General features: G+C 43.5%; 3 protein-coding genes across 4 annotated transcripts in view; 1 reads left to right on the top strand and 2 right to left on the bottom strand.

Annotated features, from left to right (window-relative positions):
- Positions 1-4,334: 4,334 nt before the first annotated feature.
- LOC144006770 (short transient receptor potential channel 6-like) lies at positions 4,335-9,830 on the top strand. The gene is made up of 14 exons (XM_077505797.1): positions 4,335-4,471; positions 4,609-4,925; positions 5,424-5,556; positions 5,674-5,974; positions 6,464-6,649; positions 6,724-6,888; positions 6,964-7,198; positions 7,697-7,924; positions 8,011-8,275; positions 8,361-8,556; positions 9,143-9,343; positions 9,415-9,471; positions 9,549-9,624; positions 9,683-9,830. The coding sequence occupies exons 1-14, from the start codon at positions 4,356-4,358 to the stop codon at positions 9,811-9,813; spliced, it is 2,607 nt and encodes an 868-aa protein (XP_077361923.1). The 5' UTR covers positions 4,335-4,355; the 3' UTR covers positions 9,814-9,830.
- On the bottom strand, positions 7,903-15,099 carry LOC144006771 (E3 SUMO-protein ligase ZBED1-like). 2 transcript variants are annotated; one of them, XM_077505799.1, is made up of 4 exons: positions 13,867-15,099; positions 11,474-12,390; positions 9,117-9,289; positions 7,903-8,144 (listed from the first exon to the last, which is right to left on the bottom strand). In XM_077505799.1, exons 1-3 carry the CDS (start codon positions 15,008-15,010, stop codon positions 9,284-9,286), a joined length of 2,067 nt encoding a protein of 688 aa, XP_077361925.1. In that variant the 5' UTR covers positions 15,011-15,099; the 3' UTR covers positions 7,903-8,144; positions 9,117-9,283. The 2 variants fall into 2 exon arrangements, with proteins under 2 accessions (XP_077361925.1, XP_077361924.1); XM_077505798.1 differs by lacking the exons at positions 7,903-8,144; positions 9,117-9,289 and having other exon boundaries at positions 10,065-12,390.
- Positions 15,100-16,094: 995 nt separating this feature from the next.
- Positions 16,095-20,263, bottom strand: part of LOC144005943 (rho GTPase-activating protein 42-like) — a 22,509-nt gene continuing 18,340 nt past the window's right edge. The window contains exons 20-24 of the mRNA XM_077504455.1: positions 18,510-19,070; positions 18,282-18,435; positions 18,100-18,177; positions 17,039-17,118; positions 16,095-16,916 (exon numbers count right to left, since the gene is read on the bottom strand). Coding sequence (XP_077360581.1) covers positions 16,828-16,916; positions 17,039-17,118; positions 18,100-18,177; positions 18,282-18,435; positions 18,510-19,070 — 962 coding nt within the window. The 3' untranslated portion in view covers positions 16,095-16,827. The remainder of the gene's footprint in view (positions 16,917-17,038; positions 17,119-18,099; positions 18,178-18,281; positions 18,436-18,509; positions 19,071-20,263) is intronic.

The raw sequence follows: 20,263 nt of genomic DNA, 5'->3' as shown, positions 1-20,263 counted from the left end.
GCTATAGGCTAGGCTAGGTGTTAGCCTTGCCGCTGCCTCCAGTCACTAAGTCAACAGCTGGGGTTCATCCACCACACTTAGCATATATAACAGGACACATGTGGTTGTGTTACCCTGTCCCCCCAGTGTCCGTGGGGCCCCCTAAGTTGTGTGGCCCCTGTCGACTTGCACTGCACATTCCACAGCATTCTACATCTTTCATTCCGTTGTTTTCTTTTCTAAGGAGGTGAGCGTCTCCATCTGGAGTCCGGAATGTTCTACTTCCCGTTTAAACGGAACAGTTAACAGGAGAAGTTCGTCTGACCCTGCAGGAGGTGTCTTTTCCGTCGCAATGTGACGTGTGGACGTCGTGACAGGAGAAAACAAGTGTGAGAGAGAGGGGGGGGGAATGGGGGCTGGTGTTGTGTTAAAATCAGACTGCCATGTTTCCCTTTCACATCTGGTTTCCATGAGCGGGAATCACGCCTCGCTCCCGGCGAAAGTGCACATAGGCACAAATTGTCTGCGCGGCTTATTCGGAGTGGAAGAGTCTTTCTAGGGAATGACAGCAACACAAACACAAAATAACCACAACTACAAGCCAAACCCAAAATTTCAACAACCTAGCTCATAACCCCCCCCCCACCACCACCACCACCACAATGGTAAGCCAAAATCCTGATTACACCATAATCTCAAACCCGAAAAAAAATGCCACTTTAGTCCTCCTTTAATCTGTTGCTATTCCCTTTACCCAGTGTTTCTCAATTCCAGTCCTCAGGCCCCCCTAGCCAGCCTGTTTTCCATGTCTCCCAATTGCAACGCAGGTGAGGATCGTTATCAGGCTTCTCCAGAGCTGGCTGATTAGCTGTCATTGGAATCAGCTGCATAGGGAAACAGTGCCTTAACCCTAAGGCCAAATAAAATTAACCCTTAACCTTTAACCCCTTAAACCATAACCACAGCCCAAAACCTCTAAGGTTTAACACTCCAATCCCTCCCAAACCCTGATCCAAACCCCTGACACCATAACGCTGCTCATTCACAGCATAGCTCTTTCCAGGGAATGGCGTCATGGGAATTTACGAGGGGTTGGGGGTGGGGTTTTGGTGCTCGGAGAAAGAAGGAAGGAGAAGAAAACTTGTGGGGGGGCAACACAACACACGACAGGAAAGGACAGGACAAATGATAGAAGAGAGGACGAGGCAGGATAGGACAGCACAGGGATGGACAGGACGAAGCTAGAAAAGACAGGACAGAAAAATAAAGGAAATGGAGCAGTTAAAAAATACAATGCAGGACAGGACAAAAGAACAGGCAGTGCAGGGAATTGACAGGTCAGTAGAGGACAGGGCAGAAATGGCAGGGCTCCAAAAGATAAGACAGGACATGACACATCATTTACAGCACATGAAACAGCAGTAAAGGACAGGACAAGACAGGTCAGGACAGGGTCCAGTAAGCTCTGTGCGTCTGTGTGGAGGTGAGCACAAGTTGGGCCTGAGGAAGGTTTTCCACATCGTGAACCAAAAATAGACTCGCTTCCAGCTGCACGTTGGATGTTTTTACACAAACAAGACTTGGAATAAAATATTTTTGAAAAACACTGCAGCTTGTAATGTCCATCCATCCACCCATTTTCTTGACCGCTTATTCCTCACAAGGGTCGCGGGGGCTTGTAATGTCGATAAACAAAAAGACTTTGTGCTAGAGTGAATCTTCTCCAGCAGGTGGTGCTGTTTACCTTGCAGCAACAAACTGATGGGTTCATATTTCACAACGTGATCATATGTATATTGTGTCACGTTTATTATTCTATAAACGGGACTATGGTTGACATACGGGTTTGATTTAGTAGCCATCATTGGTTTATCATGTGTAAAATTCCTGTATGGAAGATAACATTTCCTTACACTGTTAGGTTACATTAAGTTACTTTACGCTAAGTTACTTATGTTACATTAATGTTAACTTACATTACATTAGGCTACATTAAGTCAAGTTGCATTACATTACATTACATTACGTTACAATATGTAACATGGTGCATCCTTTACAAGTTACGGTATGTTGTTTATGATATGGTAAACTATTTTCGGTGCGTTAGCTTCCATGACGTTAGGTTATGTTACATTACATCAAGTGATGTACATTACGTTACATTAAATTAGGTTACATTACGTTATAGCAACATTATTTACAGTACAGTAGACAATTCCTGTGCATTGGCTTTGTTTTGATTACTATCATGGAAGCCGAAAGACGTTTTAAGCACTTGTTGAATGGTGACAACTTCCCCCGCCGACTCTCCAGTTGTTTGCTTGCCCATTAATAATGTATACGTTCGACTTTTACGGTGTTTACATTGGCAAGGGCCATACGTTCTGCTCACACTTTTAACAAAAACTCAGTTTGCTGACGTTTGTCGCCGCGACGCTTGCCACCCCTTCCCTCACAACTCGCTTCTCCTGCACACCACTCCTCAAATAAAGCTTGACGCCATAAAAAAAGTGTAATCTTCACAAATCAGGCCCTTAAAAGGCAACCGGGTGTCACAATCTGCACATCAGAGGCCCAGAGGCCTTATCAGATGTTCTTGTGTTGATGTCATGAGGTGTTAGGTCCTTAATCAGGCTAATAAAATAAGTGGGAGAAACACTCTGTTACCTGAATAATGTGCAAGTTGAAATGTGTGCATGCGTGTGTGTATGTACAAAGTGGGAAGCCGTTTTCCCACAGTGGACAAGGATTCGTGCATGGTGGGAGGACAACACAGGAAGCAACGTCTGCTGGGAATTTGGACCCCGAGGAATCTCATCTGCTGTTCATCAGCCATCAGTCAACCCTGTGCACGCACACACACGAGCACACGCACACGCACACTGCAGTGCAGTTTAAAATAGCTGCACAATATCTGAACATAAAAAGAACATTTTGGCGGAGATTTTGGTCAATCAACACATTTTCTTCAATGTAACTATTGACTGACAATAGCAGAATGTAGAAATGCATACTATATACTCAAGAGGGTACAAGGAAATTTTGGGGTGGTCAGCAGCCCTGTAACCCGCTTCAATAGAGCCGCGCCTGTATTGTGCTGATCTCCAAAATTTAAAATCAAAACAAGAGAAATCTGTAGTAAGTGGACGTTTTTAGGATCATTTATTGGACCTTGACAAAGAGCAGAAAGTGAAGGAAAACATTTTTGCTTATTTGCTATATTCACCTCAGATGTTACTATTTTACTATAGGCAGTTTCTTTGTGTCGTTACAAATTGGTAGCATAGTGACTTTTCCGATCACTTTTCACACCCCACCTTAATAAAAAAAAAAAAAAAAAAAAAAAAAAAAAAAAATGTCAGATGTAATTTTTAGTACATGTTGTGGGCCGCTAAAAAGATGGGAGGGCCGCAAATGGCCCCTGGGCCATAGTTTAGACACCGATGCAGTAAAACAACTAAATCAGTTACAATTTCACAGGAAGTTTCTTTACATTAACTTCCATTACACTAAATTATGCTGTTACATAGTGGTGCACTACATTAAATGTGTTTATTTCAAATTACCTAAGATTAATTTACATTACATTACATCACATTACATTAAGTAACGTTGCATTATGTCATGTTACATTAATTTAAAAGTTATTTTACACCAAGTTACGATTCGTTTAAGTTACAAAACGTTTGTAAGCTACAATCAAGTCGAAAGTTGTAATAACAACAACATTAAGTTATGCTAAGTTACATTAAAACATTTTATGCTAGGTTGCCTTACCATTTGTTAAATTAGGCTGTTTTAGATGAGTTAGTTTATGTTGCAGTTAGTTACATAATGCAGTGATACGTTGCATTATAGTATAGCTATGGTACAGTATGCTATGCTACGTAGCTCCATGATAAATTTAATCTAGTAAACGTGCTAATGTTACATTACATTATGGTTATGTCATTTGACTTTATTACATAAAGGTGGGGTATGTTACATATTTTACATGTAGTTAAGTTAACTTGCATATATTTTAGTTTTCTTGTGTTTCCAAATGTTAAATTAGGTTAGATTATGTTTCATTACATAACGATATTAGATTATTTTAGATTACTTTAAAGTACACTTTAAAGTACAAACATAAAGAACATCAACGCTTGTCTGCTAACATAAATTGTCCATGTGTAATGTAGGATCATAGTGACGATCCACATAAGTAAAAGTAAAGCAGGACTCTGAAGGATGCATTCTTTCTCAAGGAGTCCAAAAAGGCAGAGGGAGGGAGGGATGAAACAAGGGAGTGTGGGGAAAAAAAAAAAAAAAAAAAAAGTCCTACTACACTCTCACTTGTGTGATGATCGGCTCAGTCCGTCTGATCTCCTCTCGGGATGAACCACAGGCAGACGGCGACGGCAAGCGCTCCCAGCCCCGACAGCCCGCGAGCCAGAAGCCGCGATAACCTGCTGGCATACGATGACTTCTCCGAGGATAACCGATGGTTTGGGTGAGTTTGAGATGGTCTGTGCCCTTTTTGTCACATCTTAAGTTTCACTAGTTCCGTATTATTTTAAGGATTTTTTTGAAGAGAAATAAAGTAGTCAAAAATGAGCAATAGATATTGCGTGTTTGACTTTGTGGCAGCCACAGCCAACTACTGGCTCGCGTCAGCGCCGTTAAGCGCCGGCAGGCCCTGAGGGGTCCGGTCCACATGTTCACTGCGCCGTCCGTGGGCCCGTCCGAAGTGGAGCAGCGCTTCCTGGAGGCGGCTGAGTACGGCAACATCCCCGAGGTGCGCCGCATGCTGCTGCACGTGCCACACCTGAACGTCAACACAGTCAACTACATGGGTCAGAACGCCCTGCAGTTGGCTGTGGCCAACGAGCACCTAGAGGTCACGGAGCTGCTGCTGGCCAGGCCAGACTTGGCCCGGGTGGGAGACGCTCTCCTCTTGGCCATCAGTAAGATAACACTCATCATTCTTGGTAGCCCTTAACTCAACACTTATCCTTAACCCCGTATCCCTAGCTGGGATAACTCCTAAAAGAACTAGAGAAATCTGAGTTAGCAGAAGTTTGCTTTGTCTCAGACTACTTCCTGGTTCTAGAGCAGGGTTCACAAATTCCGGTTCTCAAGGTGCGGAGTCCTGCAGGTTTTAGATGTTTCCGTCTACCAACACACCTGATACTAAAGATCAGGATCGTTATCAGACATGCTGATGAGCTGATTATATCAATCAAGTGTGCTCGTGGGCGGAAACATCTAAAACCTACAGGACACTGGAGCTCGAGGACCGGAATTGGTGAACCCTGTTCTAGAGGATGACATTTGGATTATATGGTTAGGACGCAACTATCTTCAGAAGGGGTTTGACTTGATTGGTGCAATAACAGGCCCAAGAAACGCAATGATCCTAACTTCAGTATGAAGAAGACCATATAACGTTGTGGACATTGCAGGTAAGGGTTACATCCGCATCACAGAGGCTCTGCTGGCACACCCTTCGTTCAGAGATGCCCATCGATTGACAGCAAGCCCCGCTCAAGTGGACTTGTTGGATGACTTCTACGCTTATGACGAGGACGGGACGAGGTAAAACGTAGAAAGAAAAAATCCTTGGTTGGGCCAGACTTTCCTGGTCCTGGCAAATAATCTGTAATCTCAGTCCTGTAAGAACCTCATGTCTGACCAGTCCGGAACGAACCTTAGGTTCTCTCACGATGTAACTCCTGTGATCCTGGCGGCGCACTGCCAGGAATACGAGATCGTCCACACCCTCCTGAGTAAAGGGGCTCGCATCGACCCGCCGCACGACTACTTTTGCGGCTGCAACTCGTGCAACTACCAGCAGCAGTTTGACTCCTTCAGCCACTCGCGCTCTCGCATCAACGCCTACCGCGGGCTGGCCAGTCCAGCTTACCTCTCCCTGTCCAGCGAGGATCCGGTGCTGGCTGCACTGGAGCTCAGCAATGAGCTGGCCATGCTGGCCAACATTGAGAAGGAGTTTAAGGTACCTTTAAAAACAATAAAATGAACATCCGCTATAGCACAGTTCACCATTGCCTCTTATTTGGCAAACTGTGAAAGAGAGATCAGTTGCCAATGACAATTTTCAAAAGTTTCTTAATCTTGTAAAAGCTTTGTGGATTTTCACATTTTCATTACACAGGTGGATATGGAACGTATCACCTGCAATTTACGGGTTACTATAGTACAGATGCCACTCAAACCGTCACATCCTCAAGGATATTATAAACATCTAAAAATGTTACATTCTGCTGCCAAACTGACTGCCAGCTAAAGATGCGAGTAAACACACGTTTTATGAGGCCGATGGGAGACGTAAACAAAGACGAGGGCCGCAGTCTTATCTCAAGAATAACGTTTGCTTGACGTGTGTATATAAGGAGTTCCTATGAGTGTTTATTTAACATGGTCAACTATTGATACAATAAGACACATAGTATCATGTATCATCAACACATGGTATCTCGTGTAGAACGACTATTGCCGCTTATCCAGCCAGTGCAAGGACTTCGTGGTGGGCCTCCTGGACCTGTGCCGCAGCACCGAGGAGGTGGAGGCCATACTGAATGGAGAAATCGACGACGGAGACAGCTACGACCCGCCCGGTCGCCCTTCCCTCACACGCCTCAAGTTAGCCATCAAATACGAACTGAAAAAGGTCTGACTTGAATGAATTAAGTTAGATTCGCTGATGCTATGCTAACTGTGCTCCCGATTATCCTTCTTTTTCAGTTTGTGGCCCATCCCAACTGCCAGCAGCAGCTACTAAGTATCTGGTATGAGAACCTACCCGGGCTCAGGCAACAGACCACCGCTATCAAACTACTGGTGGTCTTGGCCGTGGCTATGGGACTACCAGGGTTGGCTTTGGCCTACTGGATCGCGCCATGCAGCAGAGTAGATTCCAGAAATCATCTCAAAATTCCATCAATCCAAATTTCTTCCCCCAACTCGATTGTCTTTGCGGACCAGGTGGGGAGGGTGATGAGAAGCCCCTTCATGAAGTTCGTGGCACATGCCTCGTCGTTCACCATCTTCCTGGGCCTGCTGATCCTGAACGCCGCAGATCGTTTTGCAGGGACCACATTGTTGCCCAACATGACCCACCTTAATGTGCCAGAAGCGGACGCGAACCCAATGCTGCTGTACCGCATGACAACAACGCCCTTCACATGGATGGAGATCCTCATCATCTCATGGGTCATGGGTAGGACCATAAAGAACTGGAAGATGGGGGTTCTAATACAGATTCATTGCTTGCATGGATTTTCTTTGGTTTCCTCCTACATTAAAAACATGCACGTTATGATCATTGAAGACTCCAAATTGTGCTTGGGTGCGAATGGTTCTTTGTCTGTATCAGGCTTCCACAATCCTGGTCCTCGCAGGCCGAAGTCCTGCAGGTTTTAGATGGTTCTGTCCTCCAACGCACCTGATGCTAAAGACTGGGATCATTATCAGGCTTGCTGATGAGAAGATTATAGGAGTTAGGTGTATTGGAGTACAGAACCATTTAAAAACTGCAGGATTCCGGCCCTTGAGGACCAGGATTGGGGTAGCCTGGCCTATATGTTCCCTGCGATTGGCCCAAAATGTACCGCCAAAAGTCAGATGGGATAGTCTCCGTAGCTGTAGTGAGGATAAGCGATATAGAAAATTGACGGATGGATGGAGCTGGATCTAACCTTTTGTTGTCTGGCTGCAGGTATGATCTGGGCCGAGGTGAAGGAGATCTGGAGTCTGGGGCCTGGAGAATACCTGGTGGAACCATGGAACTTTCTGGACTTTGGGATGCTGGCGATCTTCCTGGCATCCTTCAGTTGTCGTTTCTCCGCCCTGAGACATGCCAGCTTTGCTCAGACTTGCGTAGATAAGCATTACACCAACGTGACAAACGACACACTGCCGCCAGAGATACTCTACTTCACGCTGGGTAATCGCAGTCTTACGTCTTTTCTGGCCAGCTAGTTGTGCAACCTTCCGGTATTCCAACCTAGTATCCTGCCCTGTTTTTTGCAGCACGTATTCACTGGTTGCCGTCGGACCCCCAACTAGTGTCCGAGGGTCTGTACGCAGTGGCGGTGGTGCTGAGCTTCTCCCGGATCGCGTACATCCTCCCGGCCAATGAGAGCTTCGGGCCTCTGCAGATCTCTCTGGGCAGGACGGTTAAGGACATTTTCAAGTTCATGGTCATCTTCCTGCTGGTGTTTTTGGCCTTCATGATCGGCATGTTCAACCTGTATTCCTACTACCTCGGTGTCAAGCAGAACGACGCGTTTACCACGTGAGATTTCTTCATTTTTCTTATATATGCCAACTACATAAACCGAATAAAAATTGTTACTGTTGTGGTGGTTTGTCGACAACAGCCTAGAGGAGAGCTTTAAGACGTTGTTCTGGGCCATATTCGGACTGTCTGAAGTCCGCTCGGTAGTCATCAACAACGGGCACAAGTTCATCGAGAACATTGGTTACGTGCTGTACGGCATTTACAACGTCACTATGGTCATCGTGCTGCTCAACATGCTCATCGCCATGATCAACAGCTCCTTCCAGGAGATCGAGGTTTGACACACAAATACTTGGGGCGCATCACATTTACTATTACTAATATTTATGCTGGAGAGCTCTAGTAGAATTTACAAGGGAGAAAATGAGGACAAAACACATGATAGTGCAATTTGTCAAAGTTGTTATGACATTGAGGAGAAAACATGCACAAAAATGTAAAGCTAAACTCAATTTGTGTGTCGAGCGGTGGAATAAGGAGTAGTAGCCCAAACAGGCTATGGATAAAGACCGAAGTGAGGAAGGGAAACGAACCCCAAAACAACAGGAACCAACGTTTGGTCAAAGTGGTCATTTGTAAAACCACAAGGGGTCTATGGGGTTATAGTTAGTGTTATGTTTAGACACCAAATTAGGAAGGCTTTTGGTTAGGGTCAGGGGCTAGCGTTAGCTTTAGCAATTGTGCGTATAGGCTTAGGATTACTATTAGAGTTTGAGGTTAGGATAAAAAGTAACATTAAGGGTTTGGGGTTAGCAGTTAGGGGATAAGGTCATGGTTGAAGTTCAGGTTAGCTTCAAGTTTGCATGTTTAGAGTTATGAATTTATGGCCACCAACCTGTCATTTCTCTCTGTCGCCACCAGGATGACGCCGACGTGGAATGGAAGTTCGCCAGAGCCAAACTGTGGTTTTCCTACTTTGAGGAGGGACGAACACTACCGGTGCCTTTCAACCTGGTTCCGAGTCCCAAGTCAATCCTGGGTCTGTCCAAATGTGTCAAGTCTCTAGTGCTGCAATATTTCAGAGGAAAAAATGAGGACAAACATGAGACACAACTTAACAAGGTGACTGCCTCCTATTCAGCTATACTACTTCCTTCCTGTACAAGTCACAATACTTTTTATTTTGTTTTCAGATGGGAGAAGGGAAAAATTCAGCATTCAGTGGTTCCGCACGTCCCTCCAGATACCAGGTACAGTATCAGCACAAGAACACTTTAGATTATTATTTTTGAGAATTTTACAAAGCTCATTTCTAACATTAATGTAGAAGATCATGAAGCGTCTGATCAAGCGTTACATCATCAAAGCTCGAGCTGACCGGGAGAGCGATGAAATCACGGAAGGTGAGCTCACATTTTACAAAATTTTGTCAATATTTAACCAAAGCATTATTTTGCTTAGGCGAGTTGAAGGAAATCAAGCAAGACATCTCCAGCCTCCGCTACGAACTTTTGGAAGAGAAGTCTCAGAACACGGAGACGCTGGACGAGCTGATGAGGAGACTTGGGGACATCACCACAACAACCTCATGATTACATTTTAGTATGTTTTTTCCCCCCTATTTATGCAGTTGTAAACACTTGTATTAATAATAATAATAATAATAATAAAAAATAAAATAAAAAAATTAAAATAAAAACCTCTCCCTGATCATATGTAAACAATTTCAAATGCCCTCAGTGTGGACTTTGTATGTAATATAACAATGTCTATTGAGTTGAAGCAAGAAATTTGGCAAAAACTGTTTCTAAATAGCACGTTCATACACAAAATCTCATACACCCATTTTTAGAGTGCATGCAAACTGCACAGACTCCATTTATTGAACTCAGCTCATAAGTAATCGCCCCAAACATATAGTATAGAAAAGAAATAACATGTTTCTACATCTCTACCAGGAATACAGAACAATGTCCAGGCATAACTAATCAATTTAGGCTCAATCCAACTATTTTGCAAATGTAACTGTTGGATTAAGTGTGGGTTGATTGGTCATGCCTGCAAATTACACATTGTGTATCAAAACAAGCTCATAATTTTGCCTTCATAAAGTTCATTTAGCTAAATGCTAACAAACATAAAAAAACGAAATAGATGGGGTAACGAACAGCGTCAGTGCCGCTATCGTTTAACCCAGTGGTGTCAAACTGAATCCCTGTAGGGCCGCAGCCCTACAGGTTTTCGAGGCTTCCCATATTCAACACAGCTGATTCATATTTAAGCTCAACAACAAGCTCTGCAGGAGCCTGATAATTATCCTGATCCTTGAATCAGGTGCGTTGGAGTAGAGAAGCCTAGAAAACATGCAGTGCTCTGGCCCTCGAGGACCGGATCTCGACACATGTGGTTTAACCCTTCAAGTAACAGATTTGAAAACAAATTGTCAAGCAACAAATACAATATAACAACTCTGCGAAGAACGAGACATAACATCAGCAGCTTTCTGAAGAGTTTTAACTATCGGGCCCGCTGATCACTTTTTGAGGCCAATTCAACAATTTGGCAGAAGCCAATTCAAAAAAAAAAAAAAAAAAGAAAAAAAAAAGAAAAGAAAAAAAAAAAGAATAAAATTACTAATTTTTGGCCCCTTACTGCTTACAACAATAAAGATATTATTTTCATTTCAGGCATAATGACTGTTTTACATTACTTTTGTATTCTATAATTCGGACGATTTTTGACAAGGTTTGAGGGGGGAGCAGGTTTCGTTAAGTTTGTCTTATTATTGGTCAAAGCTCCACCGTATTACCCACTGAGCCAGACTGGACTTTCACTTTGAAGTTTGTGTTATTGTAAAGCCAAAAAAAAAAAAATCATCTGATTTTGGCCAATTTTAAAACATCTAAGATCATCTGGTCGATGAATTGGTCGGGCCTTAGTTTGCTCAGCGCCATTGTTACCTGTACGTCGGTATTATACTGCCCCCTGGCGGTGGCTATTCTTTTCAATGGGAAATATAAAGCAAAGTGATTGCTTTTCCATCAGCATCTTATTTGTCGTTTTTTTCACATTAAAAAAGTACGAAAATAAAACAATTGCATCTTTTTTTACGTGGTAGTGATCAGCAGAAAATGACGCGATCGACCCTGAATTGCAGTCAGCTGCGTACTGAGACCGCATTTACAGATTTTGAGCCAGGAAAACCAGCCGGTCGACGGCATCCGGCTTGAGCGCGGCCCTGTGGCAGGTTACCATGTTGCCGTCGGTGCTGAACGCTCGCTCGGACGGCGCGCTGGTGGCGGGGATGCACAGATACTGCCGCGCCAGCTTGGCCACACGGGGGAAATTGGCCTGCTGGCATTTCCACCAGTCAAACGGGTCCACGTCGCTGTCCACCTCGGCCGTCTGCAAGTAAACCGTCAGCTCCTTTCTGATGCTTTCTTCTTCCGTCACCGCGCCGCCCTGACTTTTGAAAAAGCTGGCCAAAGTCTTTCTCCTTTTCGGCTTCGGGTCCGATTCGGGTTCCGGGGCCACCGGGAGCGGATCCTGTTGAGCCTTCGTTAGCGAGGCGATCTCTTCGACCGCTCTGGCCATAAAGCGCTCCACCTTTTCTCTGTCGATATACTTGGTCCGGAAACGCGGATCGAGAAGCGACGCCATGTCGAGCATGTCGTCACTGACCGGGTCGGAATACTTCTCGTTCAAGTCGGCCAGGATGTTCCGCTTCACGTCCTTGGTCAGCTGAGGGTCGTCGTCGTCCTCGGCCAGGATGGACTCGTTGAAGAGCTTGAGCACCGGCTTGAGGTAGGAGACGCTGACGTATTGCTCGCCTGACAGGGCGTCGGTGAAGTCCTGGAGCGGACTCAAGGCCTTGTTGACGGCCTCCAGGACGTCCAGGTCTTGCTCGCTGGGGACCAAGTGGCGGCATTTGTTGTCGTCTCGCAGAACATGACTGATGGCCCGCTCTTGCTCCAGCACGCGTTGGATCATGACTTGGCGAGAGCCCCACCTGCTGGGCGTCTCCACCGTCAGCACGTGGTTGGGAAGACCCAGGTAGTTCTGGACTATGGTCAGGTCTTTCCGCTTCTTACTGGAGGACGAGAAGGTGGACACTATTTTTTTGCACACACTGATGGCCTCCGTTATGCGCTCGTCACTCAAGCCTTTCTCTGGAAAAACATCAAACACAGTAGAGGGACTTTTAAAAACACTTATTTTTTCCCCCCCCCAGAGTACTTAAAGGGATACTTTACTTATTTAGCAATTTTTGGCAGTCAAACATGAATATTTTCCCTATAATAAATGTGATATTTTCATTATTTTTGATGTACAATTAGTACCTTTAATTAAAAACACATTTTGCAATTTGCTGTCGACTAAAAATGACATCACAAGGGCTCAGGTATTCAATCACAGCTCAGCTTGTGAATGTCACATGACCAAACCTAGAAAACAGGTGAGCTGAGATTGGTTAACTGAGCCCTTGTGATGTCATTTTCATTTGACAGCAAGTTTCAAAATGTGTTTTTAAAGGTACTAATTGTATGTGAAAAATAATGAAAGTATCTAATTATTGACAAAATATTAACTTTTTATTGCTATAATGGGCTAAGTAAGTGAAGTGTCCCTTTAACTCTTGAATAGTCACAGATACCAAGCACTGATACCACTAGAAATTTTGATACATAAAATATATCGGTACTCGCCCATCTCTAGTCTTAATTCACTTATAATCACTCCTTATCACGCAACACTAATTAGGGATGGATGAGTGCCGATACCAAATAATCGGTATCAGGCCGATACCAGCCACCAATACTTGATGCAAAAAAAATAATAAAATAAAATAAAATAAATAAATAAATAAATAAATAAATATGACAAGGAAGTTTATGCAGGTAGACTAAAGTCTAAATAATAAATAAATAGGGATGGGCAAGTACCGACACCAGGCATCAGTATCAGGGCGATACCCGGACTTTATTTATTTTATAACGTATTGGTACTCACGACAGTAGCTGATAGAAGTGGTGGCTGCTATCATGTGGTAATTTTACGGAAAAATGCAATTTTACTGAAAAATGGTATACTGGGATATAAAGGTGTTTTTTTTTGTTTTTTTTAATTTGCCTGCGATTGGTTGGCAACCGGTCCAAGGTGTTCCCCGCCTACTGCCCAGAGCCAGCTGAGATAGGCTCCAGCACCCCCGCGACCCTTGTGAGGAATTAGCGGTCAAGAAAATTGATGGATGGATGTCTTTTTTTGTTTTGTTTTTTTTTGGTGGTGGGGAATTTCATGTATCACAAATACTCGTGGAATCAGTACTTAGTATCAGTGACCGCTCAGGAGTTGAGTATAAGTACTGGCACTGCTATTGTTCTGAAAAAAAGTGCCAAATACCAATAATAATATTACCAACTGCTAGTGACAAAAAAAATAACGATAAGATGAAAAAAAAAAGTAACAAAATAATAAAAAATTAATTAAAATAATAATAAATTGTATTTTCTATACTGTCGATTTGGAAAAAAAGCCCTGCTTTTAAATAAAGGGGTGGAAATTAAAACGTTTGATATTCGACAGATTAGTAAATATAACTGTTTTTTGCAGCCGTGCATTATTGTCAAGTAACATCCATTGCTTACCTATGGCCAGGTGAAGTCTGTGACCGAAGCACTGGAGTCTAGACCACCTGTTGAGTTCCACAGCTTTCGTGACGTTCTCTCCGTTGTCCGTGGTGATAGCCACCAGTTTCTTCTCCGGAAGCCCCCAGGAATCGAGCGCCTCCTGCAGGCCCGCAGCAAGCAACTCTCCGGTGTGGTCATCGGGAAAGTAGCTCGTCTGCAGACAGTGACTTTGCAACACCCACTCGTCACTTATAAAGTGGATCGTCATGCCAAAGTAGGGCTCCATCGTGCGACTAAACCACATGTCGGTGGTTGCCGCGAAGTGGCGGACGCCCCCCAGCTCCGCTTCCAGCTTGGCTCTGTACTTCTCGTACAAGCTGGGGATTGCCACTTGGCTGAAGTACTTTCGACTCGGCACTTCATACCTGGGATCCAGTGTCATCATCATCTGCTTGAAGCCTTCTTTTTCCACCGTATTCAGCGCGACCATATCCTTGGCGAGGTGGATGGTGATCGCGTTGGTGATGTCGATCCAGCGTTTGCTTTCCCTGTCGTAGGGGACCCCCTTGGCCAACGCGTCTTGTAGGGATTTTTGGCCCACCGCCGGATGTGTGGGGGCGAAGGGCGCAAACTTTAACTTAACACATTGTTCATATTCCGAGACGTGCTTGCGGCTGAGGTGGTGGAGCAAATTGCTCGTGTTGCCGCCAGTCGCCGCGACTTTAGTAAGGCAAATCGTGCATAAAATTGTTTTTTGATTGTAGTCTGATTTTCTGAAACCGAAATACCTCCAAACCACAGACTGCGCTCCTCTCTTCGGCACAATTCCGTCGCTTTCCTCATTTTCGTCTTCTGAAATTTCAACGTAAAACGGCGATTTCCTCCTTAACTTCATGCATTCTTCATATTCCGGAAGGTGCTTGCGGCGCAGGTGGTGGAGCAAATTGCTTGTGTTGCCGCCACGGGCCGAAACTTTAGCAAGGCAGTACTTGCAGAAAATGGTTTGTTGGTCTTTGTCTGATTTTTTGAAACCAAAATATCTCCAAACCACAGACTGTGCTCCTCTTTTTGGCAAAAGGGCGTCCGCACGCTCATTTCCTTCTTCTGCTCCTGAAATTCCGATTTCAAATGGTTTAGAGTCTTTCTTTTCCATTTTGGCCATCCAGGAAGAACAGAGCACTGGTGTTTTCGTTCACCGCGCCTCGCCGTCTCACCTTGAGTAACATGGAAAAGGGTCCCACGTGCAACAGAGGCGCACGTTAAACAGTTCCGCACGGTGTATCATGAAACGTACCGGTATGGCTATACTTGCTCAAATTTCCAGCATAATCATGAAAACATGATATACAAACGATACAAAAGTAAGTTCTCATTTCTCTATATATTTCAATTAGGACAGGTCAGATTAAAGCCATGTTGTTACCTGAATTATGTTATTTATATTTTGATGAATTACTCTGAAGTGCAATATCAACATAAAATCAGTATAAATCAGTATAATATTTACACATATGTATATGTTGAAGATTCAACCTCTGAACTGGTTATTTAGGATGGATTAACCACCATAGGGCGCTCCGGTAACAGAGAATGCAGTTGAACTGAACCATTTAATCAACTCAAAATGCAGCATGTGCACATTTACAGTATTTACGAGTACGACTGCGCGCTACGAGCTGAAAGACGAGCGGAGGACTGAAAACATGAAGCGGAAATTCGGCGCGACTTTTCAAACTAAAAGCATCCGTTTCAAAATTAGATACGTTAACATCGGAAACAACGAAGAATTCTTAACAGTATGCTTAAAAACTCACTGTCACTTAATTGACAATTTAAACACTAACTTGAAAAAAAATATCAAGTTTCCTTAGATAGGCTGGTCCACATTTTTGAGTAGTTCAATATGTGTACTATTAGTTTTTAAATTAAGTGACAGAAACTGAAGTTTTTGAACTGAACTTTAACCTGGTGGAATGGCTCATCTGTCAATCATAAGGCATAGAAATAACTGACAAAGTGGTTGTTAAGGAATGTACGAGTCCTTTATTAGGACATGAAGGCACATCAGGCAGCAGTAGGAAGACAACAACAAATTCCCTTCCGCATATCCTACATGTGCGGACACTGACAGTTGATTTGAACAGAAGCATCACTTAAATTATTGCAATTCATCAAAAAAAAAAAAACACTGCTGTCAGACAAACACAGTAAATGGATGAGAATCAGTCAAGACGCACTGTTCAGTGATTTCAGCTACGTGTTTAAATCAACACGAAGGAACTTTCAGTTTGATTGATTATGGCGGTTCCATATGGACAAAAGCATAAAAATAAGGCGTATGCCGTAAAGCACTCAGCATATTTGTAGTTTTTTTTGCGTGGAACCCTCCTCAAAGTTGCTTAACTCATTCACTGCCAGTCATTATAGAAAATTTTTACATTTCCAATACTCACGTGATATTACATTCAATAATTATATATAAACCGAATCTACCAAATAACAGAATAGACTCCCTACTTTTTGTCCCGTCCCGTTCTTTTATAATTGACAGCAGAAAAATGTAGGTTTGCCAAAATACAGCCATTTCTCCCATGGACTCTGAAACTGTGTTTATTTCCTATAAAATGGGGCAATGATGTCATCTACCGGTGGTTGGGCATCAGTAAATTTGTTTCCAAGTTTGATATTTACAGTGGAGCATGCTCAGATTCGCCCCCATTTAGCACCGCTCTAAAAAATACAATTGACAAGTATACTTGTCAAAGGCAGTGAATGAGTTAATGCCAGTAAAAGCGATACAGACCCCTCAGGCCATGACAAAGGCACCGTTCAACTATTTGTAAGACGATGTTTCATCAGAAGAGTTGTGAAAATATTTTGTGAAGGTTGAAAAGTTCCTTCATGTTGTTTTAATCATAAACAGCATACGTTTAATGGACATTTTCAAGTCAGGCAGCGGAGTGATGACATCACAGACATTCAAGTGTACGCGATGTAGTTCTCAGGTATGAGGCCCGTCCTGCCCTGGTAGGTCGCCTGGAGCCAACCCGGTTCCACCGATGGGTGCACTATCATGACAAAAAAGAAAAAAAAAAAACAACTGATGAAAGTTTCCTTGGCTGAGGGAATGTCATTTACTGCTGTTGCTAACCAAAACAGTCTCTCAGACAGCATAGCTGCCTTTTCTTACCGTTTGAAAAGAGCGCCCCCTGTGGGAAGCTGAGCTCGTGACTGTGCTCGGCCTCGCAGGAGTAGAGAGCTTTCGCTTCCCTGCCAGACCAGCAAAAAGAATCAAAACAGTTTTTCTTTTAATTATTATTATTTTTTTTAAAAGAGAAGTCAACCCCAATTTTTTTGCGTTAGTGGAATATGAGTTAAGCAGCAAAATACAGCTGTTTTTTATCCATCTTAGGGGATGGCCATTTTGCTACTTGCTCTCGACGGAAGATGGCATCACAGTTGCGCAGGTCTCAGGTAACAACCAATCACAACGCAGCTTCAGAAAACAGGCGAGCTGTGATTGGTTATTGCCTGAGCAACTGTGATGTCACCTTCGGTCGACAGCAAGTGGCAAAATGGCCGACCCCTGACATGGATTAAAACGGCTGGATTTTGCTTTCATAACTCATATTCCACAAATGTAATATTAATCAGAATGTCATGTTTAGAATAATGAGGTTACACATAAAATATTGGGAGTCCTCGAGTTAAGGTGCACTCGACCTAAGGCATTTTGACTTACAACTTACAACGGTTACGCCCAGTCCGCCATTTTGTCTCCTCGTCCGCTATTTAGCCCTTAGCTAGTGCTAGCGCTTGTGGGAGTATCTTTTCGCTCTCTTTTTTTCCACATCATGGCCCCAAAGAAGAAAAACGCTACATCTTCTATCAGTGTTGGTCCAGCCAAAAGAAAAGCATTTACCATGGAAATTAAGCTAAACATCATAAAACGATAGCAGAAAGGAGAGACACCGATGAACATCGGCAAAGACTTGGGATTCAGTCATACAGCATTTTTTTTATTTTTTTTTATGTATTTTAGATTTTTTAATGCAAATTATTTTGATGTAAATATTGACTTTAATGGGGAAATTCGACTTAAGTCGAAATTTGGGTTACATTGCTATCGTAGGAATGGAACTCCGACGTAACTCGAGGACTCCCTGTATTATTTTCAAGAAACATTTAAGGTTGACTTCCACTTTAAAATTGTTTACAAAGTGATATCTTGAAGTTGATGAAACCACAAACCTTCCAGACGCACAAATGTCCAAAGCTGAGGAGAACACAGAGCTTTCACGTTGTTGTTTTTGTGCTCGGACGGATACCCTGGTACGAGCGCAAACACAAAACATTGTCGGCGTGAGACAGGTTGCCGTGGTAACACTACTTGATAGTTATTCATAGTAGCTGTACGTTGTTAGGACACCTACACTGATCCTGGCCTCTGGTAGCCGTTGGTGGACAGGGACTGCGAGGTCAGGACATCGGAGCCCCGTCGTAGGTGCGACATTTTCCGCGCCCGTGTGACCTCTCGCGGGTCCAGTGACGCCAAACTCTGCACGGAGCCGTGACAGCTTCGGTAGTCTGAAACAGAAACTACGACAAATGAGTTGAAGGTGCTTTTTAATTTTAAAGTGTGAGCAGAGGATGTCGCGGACCTTCCGAGATGTGCAGAGAGGTGAGTGAGGACGATGTAGACAGCGGGTAAGGGAACAAGGACGAGGAGGACGACGAGGATGAGGACGCCATCCCGTACGCCGCCGTCCGGTGTTGCCGAGCAGGAGGCGGCGAAGACCCTTTCGTGTCGTCTTGGACGCTCTTCAGGGACTTGACGGACGACGTCCTGGGGACGGAGCGAGCCTCCCCGGCGGGAGACCCCGACGAGGAGAGCTGCACGGTGGACGAGGAGGAAAGCGATTTGGACTCCTTGGCGGAGGACAGGGAGACGGTGGAGTCCGTCCGCTCGGCCGCAGAGCGCAGGGACGAGACGGACGCCGCCGCCGACAGCGATGCGGGCGGCATCTCCTTGCCCACCGTCCATTTTGGATCGTCTCCGTTGGAGGAGCGGGGAGGAGGCGGTTGGGCTGGAGCGGAGGGGCTGGGCTCGGCGGGAGGCGAGGACGGAGACGCGCCGCCGTTCTTCTCCGAGGAGTGCGACGACAGCGACTCCTGGCTGCCCATGGGGGTGGCGCCGGGACTGCTGCTGCTGAACGTGTCACCTGGAGGCATAAATATTTACACAAAAAATATTAAAAAGAAAAAAAAAAGTCATTTTAGAGCAGTAATTTTAATACAATGGAACCGCAATATTTTTGCTCACGGTTATGAGACTGTCAGAATCTAATATCGACCGACGCCTAATATTGAATCATATTTTATTATCCCTTCTACCTACCATATCTACTGAGACCCATTTAAAAACAAGCTTCAGGATGTTAGATTAAAATGTTTAATTGTAATAAATCGCATGACTTCAATAGTTAACTCACGATTAATCACAAATTTTATACCTGTTCTAAATGTACAGGAATTTTTTTTCTCCTAGTTTTCATACTCTTGTTCACCCAAAAGTGGAAAAACAATGTTAAAGGGATACTTGACTCATTAAACAATTTTCAGCAGTGAAAAGTTTATATTTTTTCCAGAATTAATTTGATAACTTCATTATTTTTCATTAACAGTTAATACCTTTAAAAACTAATTTTTCTACTTGCTGTTGACTGATGATGACATCACCTGTGCTGAGGAAGTAGGTAACAGCCAAACATGGCTCACCTGTTTTCTGGGTTTGGACAGCAAGTAGAAAAATTACTTTTTAAAGGTATTAATTGTACATGAAAAATAATGAAGTCACCACATTAATTATCAACAAAATATGAACTTTTTACTGCTGAAAATGGCTCAATGCGTCAAGTATCCCTTTAAACTAAAAGAAATATAGCCACATTTTTTAGTTATTGATACCATAATTTCATCATCATAAAATTGAGTTAAAACTAAAAAGATGTGCTGTACTGTAAAAAACAAGTGTGATATTGATTTGTGTTGAGGGGATTTACCTGCCACTAGATGGCATAATTGCATTTGTAAGACTATATAAAGGCTATATAATCTTAAAGAGATACTTCACTATTTAGCCCATTATAGCAATTAAAAGTTAATAATTTTTCTATCATTAATTTGATGCTTTCATTATTTTTCACGTACAATTAGTACCTTTAAAAACACATTTTGCAACTTGCTGTCGACTGAAAATGACATCACAAGGGCTCTGGTAACCAATCACAGCTCACCTGTTTTCTAGGTTTGGTCATGTGACATTCACGAGCTGAGCTGTGATTGGTTACCAGAGCCCTTGTGATGTCATTTTCAGTCAACAGCAATTTGCAAAATGTGTTTTGAAAGGTACTAA

The sequence above is a fragment of the Festucalex cinctus genome, chromosome 18, assembly GCF_051991245.1.
Source record: "Festucalex cinctus isolate MCC-2025b chromosome 18, RoL_Fcin_1.0, whole genome shotgun sequence".
Taxonomy (NCBI): domain Eukaryota; kingdom Metazoa; phylum Chordata; class Actinopteri; order Syngnathiformes; family Syngnathidae; genus Festucalex; species Festucalex cinctus.
This window is presented reverse-complemented; position numbering and strand designations above follow the sequence as displayed.